We start from the raw sequence: 24029 nt of genomic DNA, 5'->3' as shown, positions 1-24029 counted from the left end.
ACATACTGAATCTTAGACAGAGGATAAGATCTTATAACAAAAAACAACAATAGCATTAATTACCTGTCAAAGGCTTATTTATTTTTAGAGCATGTGATATGCAGTTTGGTGGACATGATTAATAACTGATTACCCCTGTCTTTAGGTCCAAGATGCTTTCAGATGTCGGCTCAGAAACTGCCAAGACCCAATCAGTGGTGATGCAACAGGAACCTTCCCTAATGGGCATGCTCAGATTATGGTAGGCACCAGTGGTAGTTACCCACCGTTATCTGTATTTATAATACATATACAAACCTCCTTGTTCTCCATTGACCTTAATTTAACTTGTGCTCTTAATGCTGTTTTATTTATTTATTTTTATTCAGTTTAATATGGCTTCTAAAACACAAGGCATTGTTTCCCATAGGTTTATTATTTTCTACATAAGGCTTTTGCAAAGCTGCAATTACATGCAGGGTAGACACTTGGCCCTTTGATAGATGGTCTTTTCTTCTGTGGGCCCGAAGCCTGATTCTTTATTTCCATTTGATTGAACTCCCTGTCCATGTTTGCAATGCATCCCTCTCATTTCCTCTCTCAGGGTAATAGAGGACTGTTCCCAGCCTGACCTTTGAAATGGGACACCAGTCCTCCTCATCTAGCACCACGACGCCACTGGCAAATCATAGCTATGATCTTCCATTAGTATTCGAAGAGAAATAGTTTTCATGATAGCAGAATGGTGTCAAGGCCCCCTGGTTCAATACAGTCATTAACAGCCAGCACCAAATACTTCCCAGCTGCTTTTACATAAATGTATTATTGATATATTGTAAAGATGGTGTAGGGAAAACAATGACTTCTTTGCTATTTTTGAAAGCAGACGGACTTCGAGAAAGATGTGGACATCGCCTGCCGATCAGGTAACAAACAGATTGTATCTTATTAATATGATTCTCCTTGACTTACATGCAAAAAAAAAAAATGTCCCAAAAGAGTTTAGATGGTAAAAAATAGCTGATGTTACATAACAACCAACAATTCCCACAGGAGTTTTTTCACAGTTACCAAACACTGACTTTAATCTGAGAACAAAACAGTATAAAGAGAGCTGTTGGATATTCACTTTCAGCTTTTCCAATCTTCATGCGGCCGCACAATAATATGTTGACGCTGTCATAGGATAGTTACGCATGTGTCTCATTTTGTGAGGATTTTCTTCCTCAGTTAGTGGGAGGTTATTAATAGGATAATGCATGTAACTAGTGTTGGCAACTAACACGGGCCTGGAGCCTCATCTTTCTCCCATCCTTTCCAAACCAATGAAGAACATGTCCTAAATGGATCTGCAGGAAATAACCAAGAGCTCTCGGAAACGCAACTTGTTAAGGGAAGAAAAGGGCTGTCTTCTGACCCACATTACCTCATGCTGTACAGTCTTGTAAAGCTAAAGTGGACATACCCGATACAAAAAGGCAGTGCAGACAGGTGTCATTTATAAATCATGACCAGATTCAGACCAAAGTAGCGCTGCGGTCGGAGAGAGAGGCTTTTTACAGATTACTCTCCGGGCATGCAGAGTTTAAATTGGTAGTTTACAAACATGGATTATTGTCGCCCTTAGGAATATACAAGTAAAGCGAAAACCAGACTCTGACAGTTTTCCCCCATGTCCACACTGTGCTTTTATGAGACTCAAAAAAAAGGCACGGTTTAGTTCCTTGTCCTTGTAATCTCAATGCAAGCCTTGTTGTGAACAGACAACATCATTCCTACTGATTCATGATGCAGAGATTCAAATGCTCAGTGGGGAGGACAGGGTGTTCTTATAACCAGAAGGTATTTCTGAATCGATAGCTGCTGTTTCTTATACAACATTTGGTGCATTACAAGGTTGTCAGGCTTCACTAAATTTGGATGAGGATGCTACATGCTGTTAAACCGGAAGCATTTCAGGAACAATGTAACCTGAGGACTGTATTGACTGTTACATCCTCCAGAGCTGTAACAGTCTGTCATCTCTCTTTGCATTTAAGTGTAATGTCACTCTAAAAGCATGTTCATATGTATTTGTCTTGCCATTACAGTTTTCCATCTGCGGCATCAAATCCTTTGATAATTGATGTGAATGTGCTTGTTCTTTTGGTCATATGTTGGATAATGCCAGACAAACTATGATACTAGTTTTATTACTGACAAATTCCAACTAATCCTTGTATCACTCTGTCCTGCAGCACTCCACAAAGACATGGGCTCTTGTCGCGCCGCCACCATAACAGGCACCCTCTCCCGCATTTCCCTCAACGATGAGGAGGATGAGAAGATCCCTGAGGGCCTGAACTACTCTACGTTGCCTGGCAACATCATCTCCAAAGTGATTATCCAGCAGCCTTCAGCTCTGCACATGCAGATGGGAGTAGGTGATCTGAAAGAGCAGTGCATGGCTGACAGCAACAATGACATGCGCCGCACTGTTTACCTGTGCACCGACGACGCCATGCGCCAGAGTGACCATGACATGGTTGGCCATGACATGGAAGGCCACTCGTTGCAGGGCCATATGATGGAGACAGACTACATAGTCATGCCCCGTGGCTCTGCAGCAGCGGTGTCCGGGTCAGGCAACATGTCCACCCTCCTGAAAGAAGACACCAAGATGAACATCACTATGGATACGCTGCCACACGAGAGGCTGATGCATTACAAGATGAGTCCGGACTTCAATATCAGCCCGTCAGGCATGGACCACATGAATGTGAACCTGGAGCAACAGTATCCGAGCGCTCCCGAGCAGATGCAAAACCTGCCCTTTGAACCTCGCACGGCTGTTAAGAACTTCCTCGCTGAGATGGAGGAATCTGCAGGGCTTTCTAGGAGTGAGACAGGGTCTACAATATCTATGAGCTCCTTAGAGGTACATACGTTAATGTGGACGAAGCTCAGAGGATAAAGAGCTGCAACAAACACCTTCACATACATCTATCATTAATGTACATATCTTCTTAAAGCGATGCGTATTAACTTCATACCTTCATGTTCTATATTCACAGAGAAGAAAGTCACGATATTCTGACCTGGACTTTGAGGTACGTAAAGAAAAGATTATTACGATATAGCACATGCATCTAGCTTAATTGCGGAGAAAAGCAATTTTTTGCAGTTGTGTTTGTCATTTGATTTTCTAGTACTTGTTGTGCCTCTTAAGCTTATTGGAGTTACAGTACACAGCCTTGACTGCTGTACAGTTAAGGTAAAAGCAAGGCTGTCAACTGACAAACAGAGCAACAGTTATCATCTATATGTTGTCCCCCTCCATCTCCTCCATCCATTATCTATGTTGATTTTCAAAAAGGTATGCTTTCTAAGTCATTTGCCCATTTCACATCAAATTTTACCACTGGTTTCAACAATGATTATATTGGCTTGCAAACACATATTTAAACCCCCTTTGGCAGGTTTGAGCTTTTTCTTTGCATTATTAAATCAGGCATTTCTGCATATATATTGTACAAACTTTCAAAGTAAAGGAAATATAAGGCTTCTGGCAACGATTTTGGCCTGGCGTGCATTTTGTTTCAGCTTCGATGCACACCGACCCCTAAATTGAAAGTTTTGTGCCAAGGTTTGAGTTTAAGGACTTTCCTTACGCAAACAAAACTGTAAATGAGTCAATTTTTCACATAATAATTATGTTTAATTTAGTTACTCGAGACATTGCAAAATAAAATAGTTCAAGCTTTCAGTGTCCTATCACCCTTACTTTAATTATCTTGGAGTTTCCTTCATTTTGGCAGTCACTTTTATATATGCAGAGAGCGATAGATTTGTTTCAAACCTGGCCTATACGTAAACTACCATGCCACTAACAAATTGATCAGAGTTGAAGGGGGTTGAAAAGGAAGATGCATTTCCATTATTGGCTGTCAATACCAAAGAAAAAAACCTTGCCATTGCAGAAAGTCATGCACACCAGGAAAAGACACATGGACCTGTTCCAGGAACTGAATCAGAAATTTCAAACCCTGGACCGATTTCGAGACATACCAAATATGGGCAGCATGGTGAGTAACAGGAAACCAGGGGGGTGACGGTCAGCCAATTAATGATAGCAACGTCAAAATACCCGATTTAGAGATCACATACTGTACTGTGTGATTGTGCAAATGAGCGGTTGGAGTATGTAGCTAAAGTATTTAAGTGGAAGTAAAACTTCTTATTCGTAGTAGACCAGCCAGCAGCTGGCATTTTCTCCACAAGGCCAGTTTCAGGGAAGAAAGACCTTTGGTAATCTTGTTGCAATAGAGTGCATCCATTCCAATGCAAGGCCATGAATGCACTTTTATTTACATGCACATGTATCTACTTAGCAACCCCATCATTTTCCATTAATGCATGGCAGATTATTTAACCCTATCAACATCAAGACAAATATTACCTTAAGTTCTCTGTTCTCTTACTGCAACTGTGTGGGGGGGGGGGGAGATCTTTTTCTTTGTTACTTTGCATGTAGAAGTCAGGAAGAATTATGAGAATTCTTCCTGACCTTGCTATAGGTCAAAGGTCCCACCATGTGTCTCCACACCTGGCTGGAGCTGTAGACAATGGGGGTGTCAACCTTTCTGTCTCTTTCAGACAAGCAGCAATGTTTTTTGTATCCAATGCAACAAATAGAAATTAGGCTGGTGACCAAACACAGCCAGACTATTGTCAATGTCAGCCACGCAGCAGCCTTTTGGCTGCATGTAATCCTTTTTTCACTCCCATTTCAATCACCCCTACAGCACAATGTAATTTGAAGCCCGTTGCTTAGTTACCAGTGCAAGTTCTTTTGTATAGAAAACGATAACTCCAGTACATTCTCTCTATTTCTTTTTTCACTGAATGAATCTACTGCAGAGCTGGCTGCAGACATTAGTATCCATTTTATATTCCCAGACTGGGAGCAGCTTCTCTCCCTTACTTGCAGTAGTATATTTGGGACTGTCAACGAGAGCACATTCAGATGAATGGCTCACACATGAAGCCAATAGAGTGCACCATTTTCTGAGCTTGAGGAAAACACAACTCTGTTATGACTCCATCATAAACATGGTCCCATTTAATACACTATCAATATCCTTTGTTATGTAATGCTTTCCAAGGCATTAATCCATTATTTTCCATTAGCAATGGGTAGGAATTCATACAATGTCCCTTTGAATGAACTTGACTGGAAACGTCCTTTTTTTTGTTGGAAAAATAACAGTTTAGCTGCAGCGGATGTCATGCCACTAATGTCACACCCCACTGGCCATGTTCACAGGACAAGGCAATGCCAAACAAGAACCCATGGGAGAGCTACAATCCAGCCTGTGAGTACCAGAATTACGCCACTATGAATGTACTAGAATCTGACACCAAGGACTCACTGGAGATGACGCCTGCAGATTGGGAAAAGTGTGTCAACTTACCCTTAGACGTCCAGGAAGGAGACTTCCAAACAGAGGTCTGAAGGAGAAAATGCAACTAGAAAAGGAGGAGGAAGAGATGTATTTTGCACTGAATAAAGCAACAGACTTTTCTAACAGCCTTGGCATACATCTGAGTGTGGCAGGGACAATATGTGCCAATACAATAAAAGGACTGAGGACAGAGAAAAAAGAAAATAAGGAAAAAAACATCAGTGTTACTTTTTGTATTCTCACTAGTGTACTTAGTGTGGGGCAGCCTGGTGTACAATATTTACCATCATGTGTTTCAAATTATCTGTTGAGGAATTGGCTAAAAAAGGTAATCTCTCAAGATGAAACCTCACAAAGCAAATGACATGCCATGTCGTCCCGGCTTCATTGGGTCTAGTTTTGATTTCATAAAACTAGACCCGGGAGCACAATGTATATAATTATGCAGGTTTTTAAAAAGTTTATAAGTCTGTTTGGCCATTACTACACTTTTTACTTTATAATATAAAACATGGGAGGCAAAGAGGATTTTTTCTGTCATATTAAAATGAATGTTTGTCAAGCTACATTCTTCATTGCTTTAAATGCAATAAAGATAATACTCACTTTTATATAAATAATATATTTCACAACTTTAATACTGCAGAATCTGCTTGAAGGATCCCAGCAAGCTCTCTCATCTGCAGCTCTGTATAAAATATTTAAAAACAAAATGTTGTATGGTGTAAATAAACTTTTGTCTACATATGTTTTACTTGTGCCAATTTATTTTAATGAGAACAAATGCCAACCTGATCAAAAGTTATAGCGAAAAATGTTAACATTTGAAAAGGAATGTAAATAAAAGAGGAAATATGTTCGTACTGCTTCAGCGGTTGTGTCAAGTTTATGTTGTTTGTTATTGTGGAATTCATTACGCACTTAAATATATCAAATCAAATGATGGATGTGTGACTGATATACAAATACAATATATCTATTACATTAATGTTGACATTTGATTGGACTAAGAAAATAACACATTACTCTAAAATCCACCCTTGTCTCAAGTTTTTATAGACTAGATTATCTAAAAAGTTCTCTCCAGTACCTCAAATACTGTCCACTGTGATGATTTGTATTCCCTTTATGATTTAAACCGTCCCTTTAGCTGAAGGTGAAGTATGATAAAGTTTTCTGAATCACCTCGTAAATCCACCCCCGTATCTGATTTCTGAATTGGGAGAGGAAACATTCAACTCTTAATAGGTTTTTGTGCCTCCAGAAGGTTCACCTGATAAGATCAGTTCAGATTTTCCTGGGCAGACGGGGCCAGACAGCGCACAAACGGGAGGTGGGTGAGAGGGCTTTGGGGGAAATCGTGTTTGTCCCATCTGGTGGTCTATGGTACGGCTGGCACTTGGGCAATGAGAGCATCAGTGGGGTCCCCCCCCCTAGCAGTGGTCCAAACAGCAGGAGAAGAGGAAGCCACGGCGGAGGACTTGGATCTGCACCATCAGTGGAGAATGATGACAAGAGGGAAAATGGAAGAACAATAAACACAGGCTCACATTAATGATGAATCCCAGTCGTGCTCTGACGTCGACACAAGACAAATTAACATGATTACATGTAAGCTCAGTCTAGACATTAATGTCTGAATTTACAGTGCATTTCAATTTCCTCTAGCAGACATAATTAGGTTAATTATATACAGTACAGCTGCCTGTGAGAGATTATTTTCACTAATGTGCCAACGTCCAAAACAGTGAAATGCCTTTGGAAACACTGGCTTTTATTTTTTACCCCAGATTATACACAAAGCTTTACACCATGTAAAATATCTGTGTGATCTTTACAAGATAATATATATATACACCTTTTATAGGTACAATTAAAAATATATTTGTTTTGTGTAATAGTAATTTCCCAATTTAGAAACTACTGGTATTCTTATTACATAATTACGGTTCATTTTTTACATGAATTCATTAATGTTACTTTTTACATTTGACAGACACTGTCAAGGTTCAAGAACAGACTGTACTTTACACTTCAATCCCAAAATAACCAAGTTCATATTAGGAACGACCAAATTATAAGCTATTGAATGTATTTCTTTTATTTACCAGTCGTGCAGCTGTCGAAACGTATTTCCTTTCCCAAAACCGTAAGCATTTGCTCAATAAATGCATGGCTGACAGACTTTTTTCTCCTCTAAGAAATAATATTCAGAGTTTCAGTGCCTCAGGAAATAATATATGTGTTTATATGACCTAATCGTATTCAAAGGTATAAATGTGTATTAGATTTCTTCATAAATACATAAATAATTCACCACAAACTGGGTGAATTATGTCACTGTCAGATGTACGAAGTGACTCACCGGCAACTGAGCATGACAAACTTCGCCATGCAAATAAACAAGTGAAAGGGTCTATTTTAAGTTGGAGTTTGTCTAAAATTAAATTTTTCATAGTTCTATCATTTTTCCATCCTTTTGTGTCTTAACATCTCAAGGAAAGGGTTTAAAAGTACTTGTGATAAACTTCATGCAGTTCAGTTCAGGTCACTTAAAAAATCTGAACACTATAAAGAGGATTCGGATTTAAGAGAGTTACAGGACTGTAATACTGTATTTTTTATGTAATGCAATACAGCAATTATGTTCATGTTATCTTCAGTTAAAGTAATTGTTCTGAGTAGTGAGTATAAACCAATTTCTGCTCATCATTTATATTTACATCATGCTACAAATGAAAAAGACTCTAGGTAATAATGTTTTATACTTTTCAATTCAGTGTGCAGTTGCCATGATCACATAGCTATTTAATTTGTGTTTATTTGTAAAGTTGTAAGCAAACAACTAGTTTTAGAAGAGCTTATATAGTTTTGAAAGAAGTCTTTGCTATTGCAAGAGATGTAGGATATTTAGTATTTATGTTTTTGCTTTTAGTGTGTAGAGTTTTGAAAAAAGGACCCTAATATCAGAAAGTGCGTTTTAGGTATTTTAATTCTTGCAGGAGCTCAGCTTATTCTCTCCGTAGCTCAGTAATGAGATTAATATGACAAAGATGGACTTAGAACACCCGCAGGAAATTCAGATTTTAAAAACACTGGAAAAACAATGTATTTTAAAAAAGAAATGGAATGCTGCAAATGTGTCCGTTCATAGGTTTGACAAAATAACCTGTGTGTCTGAAAGTGGAAAGCTGTATTATTTAGTTGTTGGTAAATTGAGCTGGGATGCGTTGACAAGCCTGGTGGACAAGTCATCATTTGGGAATGAGTGGCAGGGCCCACAGGCCCGTAAGAGGTTGACCTGCTTAGGGGCTGCAAACACTGAATCAACATAATCACATTGATCATGCGTCACTTTCCTCCCTGGAGGCATGACTGAGGGGTAAGGCAAACACTTGGTCTATCAAGGGCCTGTCAGAGGAGTTAAAGCCCAGAGGAAAGACTTGAGGCCACCCAAAAATCACAGAAAGGACATAAGTACAGAGAGTGTGGTGAAATGCTTTACACAATAGTCCTAGCTATAGGGTATGTTTTTTAGAAACTCAAGTTCACCCCCATCATAAAAAAACGTTAGCCATCTTGATTTTGTCAGGTGCCATCATAATGTCAAACCGTGCACGAGACTTTTAAAACGTTGGTGTTTGAGTAAATACCTGACGTTACACAACCAATGTGAACAGCCGCTGTAACTGCACTTTGTCTTAAGTGCTAAATAACCGACACTCAGTGGTAAAAGTTGTCAAAATGTTCACAAGCCTGCTGTGCACGAGAATGTCAGAGCTGTCGTGAGCGAGCTAGCAAAGCTAGCATATGCTAATGTCAGCAGCTAAAATATCAGCAGCTAAAATGTCAACAACTAAAAAGGTTTGCTCACACATCGGGCATTAATTAGCTGGAGGAGAACATTATTCACAGCTAAATATTTTTTGATAAGCCAGCAAAAAAAGACATACTGCAGTGAGTTAGCTAACATACCCTATGCTAAATAAAAAATACACAGGAGGGAACATCAGAGCTATAATTAACTGTAAAACTACAGTAGGTACAACTGTACTTTCGGTGATAGTTGCACTGTAAATTGAAAACAAACGTTCTGAAACTTTTAACAAAAATGAAACTTTGATAGAGCAGCAGGTAGGCTACTCACTACGCACTGTATAATGTTTATGGCCTTTCATCCTGTGGAGCAGCAAGATTGATGATAATGGCTGTGCTGTTCTGTATTTCCTCTTGCTATACTATCACCAGTACTCATGAAAATCAGCTCTGCCTCATTTGAAAACATGGTTTGTCTCGTAAAATTTTTTTAAAAACTTTCAGACGCCTATAAAGTGGGCGGTCTATTATATATTCTTCCTTTTTTTGTTTCTCAATTTGTAATATTAGATAATAATCACATAGGGGAAGATAATTATTTTCCATTGTTTAACCGATAATTAGCTCGGTAGTGAGGCATGATACAAATTGCGATGTAACCAGATTGAGTCTGAACCCTGCTTTCTTGGAGGCTTTGTGGCTTCTTTTTACCGGTTACAAAGCATTTAGGGGTGCAGGTTTAACATCTCTCCTGCATACATCAAGTAATACATGGAAACAGTTTGCTAACAAAATCACACATTGTGTACACAAAAAAAACATTTTATTTGCATAAAAACAATTTAAAATGTAAATAGGATCAAATGTGGTCATACAATTGTGTTAAAATTGTGTACACATCTAATGTATCTGTTATGAATGGCCCTTAATGATCTTACTAACACTTTAGCACCTTGCGAACATATTGATATTTTCCTGAACTAATGCATGAACTAGCATTCATTCAGAAAAGGTGTTAATTGTTCCTTAACAAACTTACAAAAGAAGCCAAAAAAGAGATGCGTGAGGGAGGGAAACGATTGAATAAGCAGTAAGATGGGAAAAGTTGCACTATGAACAGCAAAACTCCTCTGATCTGACAGGTTGATCACATTCTAGTTCTTGGGCTCCATGTTTTCAGCTCAAGGCTTATTTGGTTTATTAGTGTATGAGGGGGGTGGCATATCACGTAATGGCTTAACTCAAGGCAGGCTTGCACAATAGTTATGACAAGGTATGCGTACCAACAACTCTAATTGGACAAGCACTAAAAATGTCATGCAAATCCATCCGTAGCACACACCGAGTAGTTATATGCTAATGCGAGAACGGATGTATTTAACTGTCGGTTTCATTTGATGTCCTTAGTACTCTGAATTTTATGACGTTTTATCTTCAAACACAATATTATATATATATATATATAATTAATTTTTTTCCTAAGAAAAGACCACAATGTGAGAAATCAGCAGTCATTTTGGGGAGTTGATAGCAGAGACGGACTAGTAATGAAAAGGGTTGCAGACAGTTGAAACAACTGCTGAGATAATGTTCCCCGTGTGTTGCAAGGAATTGTATTGATTTTTGTAAAAAAAAAAGTCTCGCTCGTACGGGAGCAATTAGACATTAGAACTGAGGCAACTCACCCTGAAGCTTTGAATAAATTAAATAACAGGTGGCATGTAGTACTCATTAATAATTAGTGCAATATGTATTATAGAAATAATTAGCTCTATGGTCGATCAAAATATTTAATACAGATAGTATGTGATTACAATTTTTGATAAACATAACAACTTTGATTCCTACAAACAGTAACAAATGTGGTAGATAGCTCTGTTCCAAACTACTACACGTGTCAAAATGTCAAAATGTTATATAAAATATATACCACTCATTGAATATTTGGTATGGAGTGTCAAAATAGTTATAGGAGAAATAAGGAGTGCGTTTAAAATGGTTTTATTTCTTTAAATACAAGTACCATTCAATATTAAACACAACAGCATTCTTTTCAACCCATCACAGGTGAACAGAAAACACATCTGATACAGCTGCTGTCGTCATCATGTAACCATATTTCCTGCTGCCGCCAGACTTTCATTTCAAAGCAAAATACAAAGCTTGAGATTCAAGAAGATCTCTGTGAGGCTAATTTAATGGGGTAGCATGTACAACAGTGTGTGCCCATCATCGTGCTACACATTCATGAGGCACACATATTTGATTCCAAATTAAAATCAATTTGTTGATTAAATGAACAGTTCAATGAAAATAAAAATGAAGATGAGTGTAGATAAACTATAGAGCAAAGAAGGAGAAGTACTCCTCAATTGAAATAAAATGACATACATATTTGATTAATTCCATGTTTATATGCATCTTGTTCTTCAAAGACAGATAGCAAAACGTTGTTGAACCTTGTAAATTTAAGAATAACTGAAACCTTGGAAACGCGACAGCCACACTTGGGCCTTTACATGACACACAGTACAGGTACGCAAGTACAGTAACATTCACTTAAATAATAGTCTTGACTAAATGTAGGCAAAAAGCAGCAAACCCTCTAGCACAGTAATTAACCTGAGACAAAATAAGCAAAATAAACTTTGAAAACATTACTGCTGTCAACACATAGAATTATTATTTCATACCCATTAGCTTTTCAGAAAACAAGCAAGCAGAACAGTGTGTGGAGGCTCAAATATCGTCCTAGCATTTTATCTTAAAAGGTATATTAGAGCCAGCGTTAGATAATGTCATTCAGTAACAATTAAAATGGTCTAGAAAGTGCTTAACAAATGGAACAAGTTTATGTCCAAGCTCCAACTAAATCTTAAGACAGAACGTTTTGGAGCAGCGAATGACTGTTTCTGCTGGTGCAGTGTCTCTTCTCCAGTAGAAAATGACCAATACATGTCTGTTTCAAACTGTTAAGTGAATTCTCAAGGTGAGATTTAGTTGGAGGACACTGAGAATCCCAAAGTCATCAATAATATTGACTGAGAAACACACAACAATCAGTCTCGGTGGTTTCATTAAGGGGTAGGATGTGTCAACTCAAAACAAGGCTGGAATGCACAAGACACCACTGCAATAACTCCTTAAAACTAATAAAATAAATTATGACAGATTACCGACATCCATTTATTTGTTTATCAAATTGTTCTTTCTAGTCCTTTTAAATTATGGTGGGAATATCTACAAACCCGTCCGAGCGATTACTGCTTTTCAGTGCACATATTCATCATCACTTAAGTCGGAGTCATCAGCCTCCACCTCTCCTTCAATCACAGACTTCTTCCCTCTGCAGCAGGACACCACCAGACCAATGAGGAAAGCCTAAAAACAATAAGCAAAGCACACATTAGGAAATATTTCATAAGGATCACCTGATCGATAGAACGCATCAACTGCACAAGGAGAGAGGCTATTAAATATTTTCGCTGAGGAGATTAGCTGTGTGCAGTCTCGGAAAATCATTTTCCAGTTTTCTGAGTAGAAATTAAATTATGTTCTTCGGCTCTCATCCTCTTCCCCCTGAACAAAATACAGCCTTTAAAATGAGTGAAATGTTCCATAGATGTGGCTGTAAATGTTGTTAGGCTCAAAAGATATCTTTTTAAATGATAAAAAATTAATCACATTTCTTCTTCTTTTTAAGAACATACAACTGTCATTCTTACTCTGCAGAATAATCACCCTGAAGATATGTATTTATATCTTTGGATATATCTTACCCCGATAAAGGCCCAGTTACCAAAGTAATAGATGGTGCTGAAGAACCAGAACTTGTGGAGGAAAAGATAGGATCTTGTCACAGTGCACTGGTCTGAAAGGGACAGAGAAAACACAGGAACATTTAAGAACATCCATCCATACAATAAGAGTATATCTACTTTTCTTTTCAACTCCAGATGGTTGATTGGCGAACATGTTTGGAAGGTATTCTCCACCAGGTGTTTGTTTGACAGTTTGACAAATTGTTTCAACCAATTTTGTGTGTTATTATATTTTACAATCAAGGACGCTTATGTTTGGAAAACCAGTTATGTAATGAAATGAAAACAAAAACAAAGAGTAATTTGGTCTGAACTCAAGGTTCACTTTCTCAGCCACTCCTGAAGATGCAACTTTGGGATGCGACCGAAAGCTTTTAAAAAGCAAAGTGAATTTGAGGTTAAAACTTTAAATCACAGATTGTCAAATTTACTTTCAATATACACCTTTTTAAGTGTCCATAAATCATTAAGGTAAAAACGCCAAAAGAAATAATGTGACAGTAAACCGTTTCAGTTTATTCACTTTCCACTAAGAGTCCCATCCCCCTATAAAATGTAAGTGTTTTTAATTAGAAGTTTGCTAATTCACACTGTCCTAAGACACTCTCCGCCGTCTCCAATGCTTGATTCATTTATAGAGGAACCCTTGAAGGAAGGAGGAATCATTATAGAAAGTAAGAACAAATATATCTGTTTTACAAAGTGACTGATAAGGTGGAAGTTAATAATAATTGAGCACAGATAAAGGAGGAGTGAAGAAAGGACCATAGACAGAGGAAACAACATGTTTGTCTTAAGAGAAATATGAGAAGTAACTTCTCTGTAGTGGGGAAAACCATTACTATTGCCACACGGTGTTAAGAAAGAACGGTTAAGAGGTATGCAAATGTAAATCACATTTTGTGTCATTTTTCAGGCAAATAACACGCCAGCAGGGCTGTCCTGAAAAGGTTATGAATGAACCTTCAAAAGTCTGCAATATTCTATGATGCTATTTTGGTAACATAAATGTAATTCATGATGCAGTTAGATTGCTGCTCAACAACTCCGTTAAGTGCCTCCTTTTGCGGGTAAGCAATCAGCACTTTTTGAAATCCTAAAACACCAACAAATATGGATTGAAGCAAACATTTCTTTAGATTAAAACATGTTGTGAGTGTCACGAACTGGATCAGGGAGCGTGCCAAAAAGGGACTTCATGCAAGGTTAAACCGGGACCGGGACAGCTTCCAGCACATGGAGGGGTGTCACAATGTTGTGAATTTAGGAAATGATTACATCCATCTTTTAGAGTAAGAATTTCTGGACGTTACAACGTTCTGAAGTTTGGCTCACAGAGTTGGAAACAATTACTACGCAGCCACCACTGGAATCTAATTATACAAAAAGTATGATATTAATAATGTAAGTGTAGCCCAATCTGTATCTGCAACCGCGCATAAATACCGGGTTTAAACAGAAAGAATAGACATGCAGCATTCAAATGTTGATTTAGAATTTATACGTCAATACTATGAATAAAGCTTCAACACTTTTAGTACATTTAGTACAGCCCTACACTCCAGCAATTGTTATGCTGCTTATTTTCCATAGAAAGAGGGCCGGACGGACAGTGAAAGCTTTATGAAGTTTTTTGACAGTCCACTTGCCCACCAATGCGGCGACCCACTGGAATTTGTCCTGGTCTGCCAGAAGGCCAGTGCACCACTGACTACATGGAGCAGTGCCTCGGGCAATTGTGTCACTGTAACTCAAAAAGACAACCGGTTTTCTGAAAAAAGGAAAGTCGTGTCACTGTCAATGTGAATATGACTTAAACATTTGATAAAACTGAAAATGAGGTAACATTTAATGGAGCCTTGCATCATATATATCCTGTCTTACACATTGAAAAAGCAAGTGGTAAGAGCTTGACATGCGAAAAGACCCCAACAAATGTTGAAGACAGTGAACCACGGGCTTATGGGTTATGCATGTAACCCCAATTCTCTGATGAAGTAATGCCTGTGCAACTTCAACTGGGATCCTCTCAAGCTCTCCAGATGATCTAGTCAAGTGCAATTTTTAAATGATTTTTAAATTAAATTCATGGCATCCACCGTACTCACTGTACTGTCGAACATTCAAAGAGATCTAAAACATACTAACTTCAAAATTTGGAGATAGAATTAGGAGCAATGGTTAAATTCTGGTTGATGTCTTACTGAAACTGTTTATATGTAGCGTTGATGCCCTACAACCAAGTGCAGCCACAGTCTTAAATAAAGAAGAGAACATTTCTGTTTACCTGTGATGTCCTTGCCATACGATGAATGGAGGAGTCACGAGCAAAATGTGTGAAAAGCTTTCCCTGCGAGCTCATTCATCAAGCAGCAGCTTACTTACTCATGTACTGTACCAAACGAAAGTTCAGTCAGAATTGAAGGGAGTAAAACGTTCAATGTTATACAGTCGTAACCCATTTAATGAACATAGTTGAACTTGACACTGATTTCTTAAACTTTCAAACTTGCCTTGGTAGAGACTACTCTGCAATGCGTTGTGACCAAGAACCACTCGATAACTATGCCCTGTGGTCTCGAATGTAAACACATCAAACCAAAAAAACTTGTTTATTGCTTATAAAATCCAACAGCTTTCTTTATCCGTGGAGCAGCTTCGTGCTTTATGCCTGTGATATCACCTTTGAATGTTGGCTTTTAACAGAACTTGATGCTGCTATTGATCTGGCTGGGATAAACGGCAGGAATAATGGAAGGATTCTTGAGCTGAGTCATTCCCCTTCATGTGCATGAATAGGTATTGGCAGGAATGGGAAAAGCTGGAGACGTCAAATGTATGTATAAATTAGCTTAGCCATAACAATAAAATTATTAATATTTCAATATACTCCCAATCAGACTGATAACAGAAAATCCACAAAGCCTAAGTGAAGACGAAATGCACTGTCTGGCTATGTTAGAGAGCCATCTGGAGCATTAACGCTCACCCTGCTGAGCTCCTCCAATCACACTGTTTCTTACACCGCTCTTCACACCGACTTGAATCCCATGAATAGCACTATCAGACGTATACCAAGCGGTATGACATCAAGGGCTACAGCAATACCTCAGTGTGGCTTAGAATGTATTCATTAAAGTGAACTTTTTCAAAAAGCTTCCCCCTTCAGAGTGTTTTAAAACAACGGTCTGTGCCGTTTCATCTAAATGAAAGATTAGTTAGAGTGGACCCACGGCAGCTCTGAAGGTGTACCAACAATCTGCTTGTACTTCACCAGGATCAACAGATAATAAAAGAAGCAAGTCTATCTTCATCCCCATGACCCTTCTCTTTTCCTCCAGTGCCTCAGCCATCTGTAGCTCTTCAGCTGCTCACCTAAATTGCAGGGCTCCGGGTGGGACCTACAGATGGTTCACAACAGTGGTCTGCCTAAATATATTATCATGTACACCACTGACCCACTTCACCTTGAAATCATTACCGTTCTCCGATAAGAGCACTGGGCAGTGTGTGAGTGCAGGTAATTTCACCTTCACTCACGAAACCCGAGTGAGTGCTGCCCTGTGTAGCATGATGCATTATGTATAACATCCATCCCAGATTACACACACACACACACACACACACACACACACACACACACACACACACACACACACACACACACACACACACACACACACACACACACACACACACACACACACACACACACACACACACACACACACACACCTTTGTGAAAGCCTCTCCATCAGCAAGCACTCATGTTCTTACACCGTATGCTTTCACTTTCTCTGCATCAACAGAGCACTTTCATTCCAATGTCTTTTGAGGATGCTGATGTTCCTTTAACAGGAACATCAGCATCCTCAAAAGATCCTTTTTTTTAATCTGGTCAATGAATGTTCACCAAAAGCATCTTCTTGTTGTGTGAGATCTTATTTTCTTTGTTTGCTCCTTTATTATCGTTGAATTACTTTCCTCACTAAGGTCATTTCTTACATACTACATCTGTAAAAGTCCATTAGAAGACATCAGACAATCACACAACTTGTTAACAACTCTCCCATTATTTAGAGTCTGGTCACAGGCGTCCTGACAGATATTCATGTTATATTCACTCTCCTTTTATCCGTGTTTTAGTCTCCACCAACTCAAGAGGGAAATATCTGTCTCTTTAGCTGCCGAATGCGCCACTGTGTTTACCAGCTAGTGCCTATGTTTGTTTGTCGGTTCTTCACTGATGGTCAGATAGTGGGTTTATCAGAGCTTTCTTTTGGAAGAAAAAGTAAAAAGAAATACTGTTAAGAGCGGGAAAGAGTATCAATTGACTTAGACTTCTTGAAAACCCAATCTTGAACAGAAAGTGTCCTTATTTGTATTAATTCCCAGTGAAAGTCTTCTGGCAGAATGCCAGGCAAATATATACTCTTTGAAACAATATTTTCCTTCAAAAAAGGTAAGGGGTGTCTGTGGATTACAAGATGGACATTTTTCTTTCAAGAGAATAACTTTTGATTGACATTTTCCATTCTAATGCAAATTGATGATGATCCCCTTGATACAAAGAAAATTACTATTAATTTGTGTTGGGATTGAGGGAGTCTCCTGTTGAATATTGCTTGGGCACATGACATCTCAGAGGCAACACATACAATTACGACCATCTTTCCCCTGAAGCGCTTTTAAACAATTCTGTAGAAACCGGCAAGTTGCTAGGAAACAGACAGTGGTCCATAGTGTGAAAACACTTCTCTGTATTAGAAGTTTCATCACTGGAATTCAGACTAGAAATAATGTGATATATCTTCTAAGGTAAAAACTGGACTTCAGCTCGTGTTTAAAATTCAGCTGAAAGATATTTACACAGAATGAGTCGGGCTTGAGTGGTCTTACAGCTGAATATTTATAATTCTGTCTCCAAAAGTGTTGACCTTAACGGTGAGAAATAACGAGAAAATCATAAGCAGAAAAACTGGAGCAATGACCAAGAGGGCATATATTAGTAAATTGAGGTACTGCGTCAGTTGGATTTATTGTTATTAAATGTGAGATAAACTTTCCTTGCTGCAATACTGTTTGAGCTGCCATTCCAAAAGAAATGACTTTGTCTATAAAATTCATATTTGAAATATGCCTTTACTGTAGACATGATGCAAAGGATTTATTAGAGAATCTGACACAAATTTTACTCAAGACAATCTTTTGATTTTGTGAAGAAATTGAGTCAGGAGTGCTGTGCACAGAATGCCATTAAGATCTTTGGGCAGACGGTCCAGGAAACTAATGCAACCAATGATGGGAGTTGCAAATGTGATGATGGAGGCTTTAACACAGTGGCGATAAACAACAGAACATAATCTTTTGGGTGAGGGAGTGATCATTAGAAATGGACAAGACGACAGATAAATCTACGATGGAAACCGTCATGGTGAAAACAGTCAAATGTATCAATGAGTGAGATGAAGGCCTATTGAAGTGGACCTAATGGATCATTATCATTTGAGATCCTTGACTATTAGACACGTCAGCCAGAAAGAAAAATAACAAAACATAACATGTGGCTCATATCCAAGAAGGTGGTACATAGAACATATAAAGCATATTTTCTGACAAGGGCAGATGGTAGCTGTAAAACTTCTATGCAAGTCAGAGTTGATCATCAAAGCAACTCGCCCACCACGAGTAGCAGCGTGAGCTTGATGGTGGTAAGAATAATTTGAAAGAGCAGCCTTGACTAATGCTGAGAATTCATTAATAAAATTACTCATTAAAATAAATGTATAATAAAGTGACTGCATACACTAAATCCATGCTTGGATTTAGTATTGTATGGGTTCAAGTTTGTGTCAATGAGTATGGACATACAATTAAATGGACAATGATTAAGGTTTTCCCAGGCGAAAGTAAATGGCTTCTAAAATACAAAGGAAAGCAGCATGACTACTGTTCGGAGGTCCAGAAAATAGAATAACGCTTTAGCAGAGCTGATACTCAGATTCTTCTTTTCTTTTTAAATACCCTGCATGTGTTAAATCACATACCAAAGAAGACTTCTAGGTGCAGGGTTCCTGGGGCCATAGCAACTAATTCCTGAGGATTCATTTCAATTTGAGCACATACTGCACATGAGTAATGGCATGGTAATGACCTTCGAGTAGATAATGGAGAGCTTGGCACAAAGCACCTGCTCATCAAGATGTTAGTGTCATTACAATCCTGTGACCGACCAATCAGTCACCAGTTTGACTTGCACCCTCTTTTGCCTGTAGCGGTCGTTGGACCCAGTGTCACACTAAGGGTTATAACAAAGTGATGCCCTTCCTGAGCCTGTTTGTATGATGTCATTTTATACCATATTGTATTCCCATTCTTAATTTTCACATCCACAGCAATAATTTAGAGAATATGTTAATATCAATTATGATCCATGTTTGTAAATCTTTTGGTCATACCACAGTAAAATAAATAATAAATCCTGTGGAAGACATGGCATGGAGAATACTATGTCTATGTGTACAGAGCATACAGACTCTGATTTAATCCTGTGTATCTGGATTATATTTTTGGAAAATTGCAATAACAGAATACTTAAAATATCCAAATATATATTATGTAACACATGAATACATAATAAGGTATGTGTACATACAGTTCACATTCTACTATGTAGAATTGTATTGTATCCTATAATAATACAATGTACCAAATACACTTACTGGACAATGTAAATGCCATGACAAAAAATAGTTTTCCTTTACCATCAGCAGATAATCTTTAGTTTTTGTCAAAAACATTGGGTTTGGTTAATTAAGACATTTCAGTTTAAGTTGTTCGTACTGACACTAGAAAAAAATGTAGCAGAAATGATCAAACAGCACAGATTATTGAGGTACATTTAGATAAGGTGGTTGGCGGACCGACAACTAGCATTAATACAAATGAGGTCATCTGTCCTTTGGGGAAAAGCTGCTTTCTGTAAAACAGAGTTGTACTCTCACCACCCAAATTAAATTGTCCACACGTTACTTTCTCTAGCATATCAGTTGATAAGCTTCTGATTGTATTCCCTCTCTCACATGTGTTGTCTCTGCTTGACACTTCCTCCTCCTCATGGTAGGTGGTATAACGGCTGTTGTGAAAGCACGAGCCATTTCCAAGATGGCCAAAATAGAGCAACCAGAAATATTACTGGTCATTGTCCCAGTGACTCAGGCACCACGACTCCTTTAGTATAACAGTGTGAACTAAACAGATCGCACAATCCTTTGACATGTGCCCTCAGTAATTAACACGGTTTAGGAAAAAGCTGCCTTCTGGTTCTACAAATTGAGTATTATGGGGGATTGTCCATTTATGTAATTACTATATGTTGGCATTATTGTCACAATTAAACATAGCTGGATTAATTTAATGAAACTCACATAACTAAAGTAAATGTAATTAAAAAAGTTAATTTTATCTAAAGCAAGATCCCATTCAGGTCACCATATCAAACATGACAACATACATTTCAGTTCTTTCTTTCAACAGAAAATCCTACAAAAAGTCATCATGCATTTCTGTAGTTTTGTCAGTTCATCTGATAGTATATATATATATATATATATATATATATATATATATATATATATATATATATATATAGTGGTATGAAACAGACAAACACAGTGATATTTAAGAAGTGAAATTAAGTTTATAGGATTTACAGAATCCTATAAAGAATTGTGCAATAATTACTTAAACAAAAGTAGGCAGGTGCATAAATGTGGGCACCCTTGTTGTTTTATTGATTTGAATACCTTTAGTACTAATTACTGGAACACCAAATTTGTTTGTTAAGCTCATTGACCCTTGACCTACATACACAGGTGAAGCCAATCATGAGAAAGGGTATTTATTATTATTATTTATTTATTTAAGGTGGCCAGTTGCAAGTTGTTCTCCTCTTTGCATCTTCTCTGAAGACTGGCAACATGGGAGCCTCAAAACAACTGTCAAATGACCTGAAAACAAAGATTGTTCAACATCATGGTTTAGGGGAAGGATACAAAAAGCTAGCTCAGAGATTTCAGCTGTCAGTTTCCACTGTGAGGAACATAGTGAGGAAATGGAAGACCACAGGCACAGTTCTAGTTAAGGCCCGTAGTGGCAGGCCAAGAACAATCTCAGATAAGCAGAGGCGAAGGATGGTGAGAACAGTCAAACTCAACCCACAGACCAGCTCCAAAGACCTACAACATGATCTTGCTGCAGATGGTGTCACTGTGCATCGTTCAACTATTCAGCGCACTTTTCACAAGGAGATGCTGTATGGGAGAGTAATGCGGCAGAAGCCTTTTCTGCGCCCATGCCACAAAAAGAGTCGCTTGAGGTATGCTAAAGCACATTTGGACAAGCCAGCTTCATTTTGGAATAAGGTGCTGTGGACTGATGAAACTAAAATTGAGTTATTTGGACATAACAAGGGGCGGTATGCATGGCCGAAGAAGAACACAGCATTCCAAGACAAACACTTGCTACCCACAGTTACATGTGGTGGTGGTTCCATCATGCTGTGGGGCTGTGTGGCCAGTGCAGGTACTGGCAATCTTGTTAAAGTTGAAGGTCGCATGGATTCCAGTCAGTATCAGCAGATTCTTGTGAACAATGTTCAAGAATCAGTGACAAAGTTGAAGTTGAGACGGGGCTGGATACTTCAACAAGACATCGACCCTAAACACCGCTCAAATTCTACCAAAGCATTCATGCAGAGGAACAAGTACAACGTTGTGGAATGGCCATCTCAGTCCCCAGACCTGAATATCATTGAAAACCTGTGGTCTGTTTTAAAGCGAGCTGTCCATGCTCGGAAACCATCAAACCAGACTGAACTGGAGATGTTTTGTAAAGAAGAATGGTCAAAAATACCTTCAACCAGAATCCAGACCCTCATTGGAAGCTATAGGAAGCGTTTAGAGGCTGTTATTTCTGCAAAAGGAGGATCTACTAAATATTTATGTAATTTTTCTGTTGGGGTGCCCAAATTTATGCACCTGCCTACTTTTGTTTAAGTAATTATTGCACACTTTCTGTAAATCCTATAAACTTAATTTCACTTCTTAAATATCACTGTGTTTGTCTGCTATATGATATATTTAATTGAAATTGCAGTTCCGAACAACCAATGATACATAAAGGAAAATCTTGAAAATGATCAGGGGTGCCCAAACTTTTTCATACCACTGTGTATATATATATATATATATATATATATATATATATATATATATATATATATATATATATATATATATACATATACATATACACACACATACTGTATATACACGTATATATATACATATATACAAAGCCATTTGAAAGAGAAACACTCTATATAAATGCAGTACATCGAAAAAATGCCTGCACTGTTTTTTTGTAGGGTTTCACTTGCTTTAGCTTTCCCTATTTATTAAAAAAATGTTATGTAACAAACCAAATTAAAGTAAATATATATGTAGTTTTGAGTAAGAAAATATTTAGCACCCACCCATACTTGTATTCCTACATATGATTAACTAAACAATGATGCAATGATTTCTGACTGGCAGAGTCAAGGGATACATTTATAAGATGTAAATGGACTTGTACTTGTATAGTGCTTTTCTAGTCTTACGACCACTCAAAGTGCATTAACACTACATGGCATCATTCACACTCATTCATACACTGATGGGATGAGCCACTTGCCCATCAGGACTAACTAACATTCACACACACCATAGGCACAGCTACGGAAGCAATTTTGGGGTTAAGTGTCTTGCTCAAGGATGCTACATGCCTAATATTTAATTGACTAAGAATCTTTCACTCCCATTTGAAAACTCATTCATGGGAACTTTACTCTCTTTGTTAATAACATATTTGACTTTAAAACCCATCAACACTTATTAGCTACTAATTGTGAAGCAATTCTGCAGCTTCTGGGGGAGCACTTATGGCCCCACTCCTTGATTCATTTGAATAACAAAATATGTATTCCCCACACTATAATAGAGCTCCACTAGCAAAAGAACAAACATGTAAAACAGTCCAAACACTCCTACTGGTTAAAGATAGATGGGTGAAAGTATTTGTCCAAATGTATAAATGGTTGAACTGTGGAAAAATATGAGTCATTTTACCCCTTATATTTAAATTATATTCAATAGATGTTATGCCCGCTTAGACTGATGGACAGATAAATAGATAAGACTTAAAACAAACTATGGCTTTATAATCAAATATGACAATTCCATCATATCCACTCCACCACCAACAAGAACCATACTAGAGAGTCTGGCACATGAATAAATGACTGTGATAAAGCTCACTGGTATGATATATATGCACACATTTGTGTTTTCATGGTTGATTTAGTGTAATAAGTGTTGGCATGGAGACAGCAAGAGACCACATATACTGCATTAGTAAATGTTTGTCATTGATATGACATGTAATGATATTATTCCCTGTAATGAATAATGCATTGTGATAAAGATTACCGAACAGTGTTATACACGAAATGGCTGGGTTGTACACGGTTCTTCCTTTCTTCTAGTATAGACTTGACTTGTGAGGAATAAATATTTGATGATGTGCTGTAAGTTCTTCCAACATCTCACTGTTGGGCCAGCGCTACCTTACTGTGCTAGCAGAGATGACAGACTTACCCTCAGGCGCATCAGCATCACAGGTCCTTGTGGTGGCAAAAGTAGCATTCCCAGATGTAGAACCAGCTGAGGGCATCTGACTCTGATAAAAAAAACACAAGAGGCATGTATCCGTTTAGTAAAGAAACACTCAAACTACTACATGCAGTACAAACAAAGTATGGCTTGACAATAAGGACCATTAAATCACAATCTCTGGACATCCATAATACTAGAATTGCACTCCACAGCAGAAGCCTTTAACTCAAAAATTACAAAATAACTAAAATAAT

General features: G+C 38.0%; 2 protein-coding genes across 2 annotated transcripts in view; one reads left to right on the top strand and one right to left on the bottom strand.

The window, feature by feature from the left end:
• The window catches only part of adgrb3 (adhesion G protein-coupled receptor B3), a 102090-nt gene extending 96617 nt beyond the window's left edge, over positions 1–5473 (top strand). Inside the window, exons 25-30 of the mRNA XM_034551243.1 lie at positions 146–241; positions 866–905; positions 2217–2896; positions 3033–3068; positions 3939–4043; positions 5285–5473. Of these exons, the coding sequence (XP_034407134.1) occupies positions 146–241; positions 866–905; positions 2217–2896; positions 3033–3068; positions 3939–4043; positions 5285–5473 (1146 nt within the window). The remainder of the gene's footprint in view (positions 1–145; positions 242–865; positions 906–2216; positions 2897–3032; positions 3069–3938; positions 4044–5284) is intronic.
• A 5751-nt stretch (positions 5474–11224) lies between these two features.
• Positions 11225–24029, bottom strand: part of lmbrd1 (LMBR1 domain containing 1) — a 50406-nt gene continuing 37601 nt past the window's right edge. The window contains exons 14-16 of the mRNA XM_034551247.1: positions 23758–23839; positions 13019–13110; positions 11225–12620 (exon numbers count right to left, since the gene is read on the bottom strand). Of these exons, the coding sequence (XP_034407138.1) occupies positions 12510–12620; positions 13019–13110; positions 23758–23839 (285 nt within the window). The 3' untranslated portion in view covers positions 11225–12509. The remainder of the gene's footprint in view (positions 12621–13018; positions 13111–23757; positions 23840–24029) is intronic.

This window comes from Cyclopterus lumpus, chromosome 15 (assembly GCF_009769545.1).
Source record: "Cyclopterus lumpus isolate fCycLum1 chromosome 15, fCycLum1.pri, whole genome shotgun sequence".
NCBI lineage: Eukaryota > Metazoa > Chordata > Actinopteri > Perciformes > Cyclopteridae > Cyclopterus > Cyclopterus lumpus.
The sequence above is the reverse complement of the archived record's forward strand: the minus strand, read 5'-3'. Positions and strand labels throughout refer to the sequence as shown.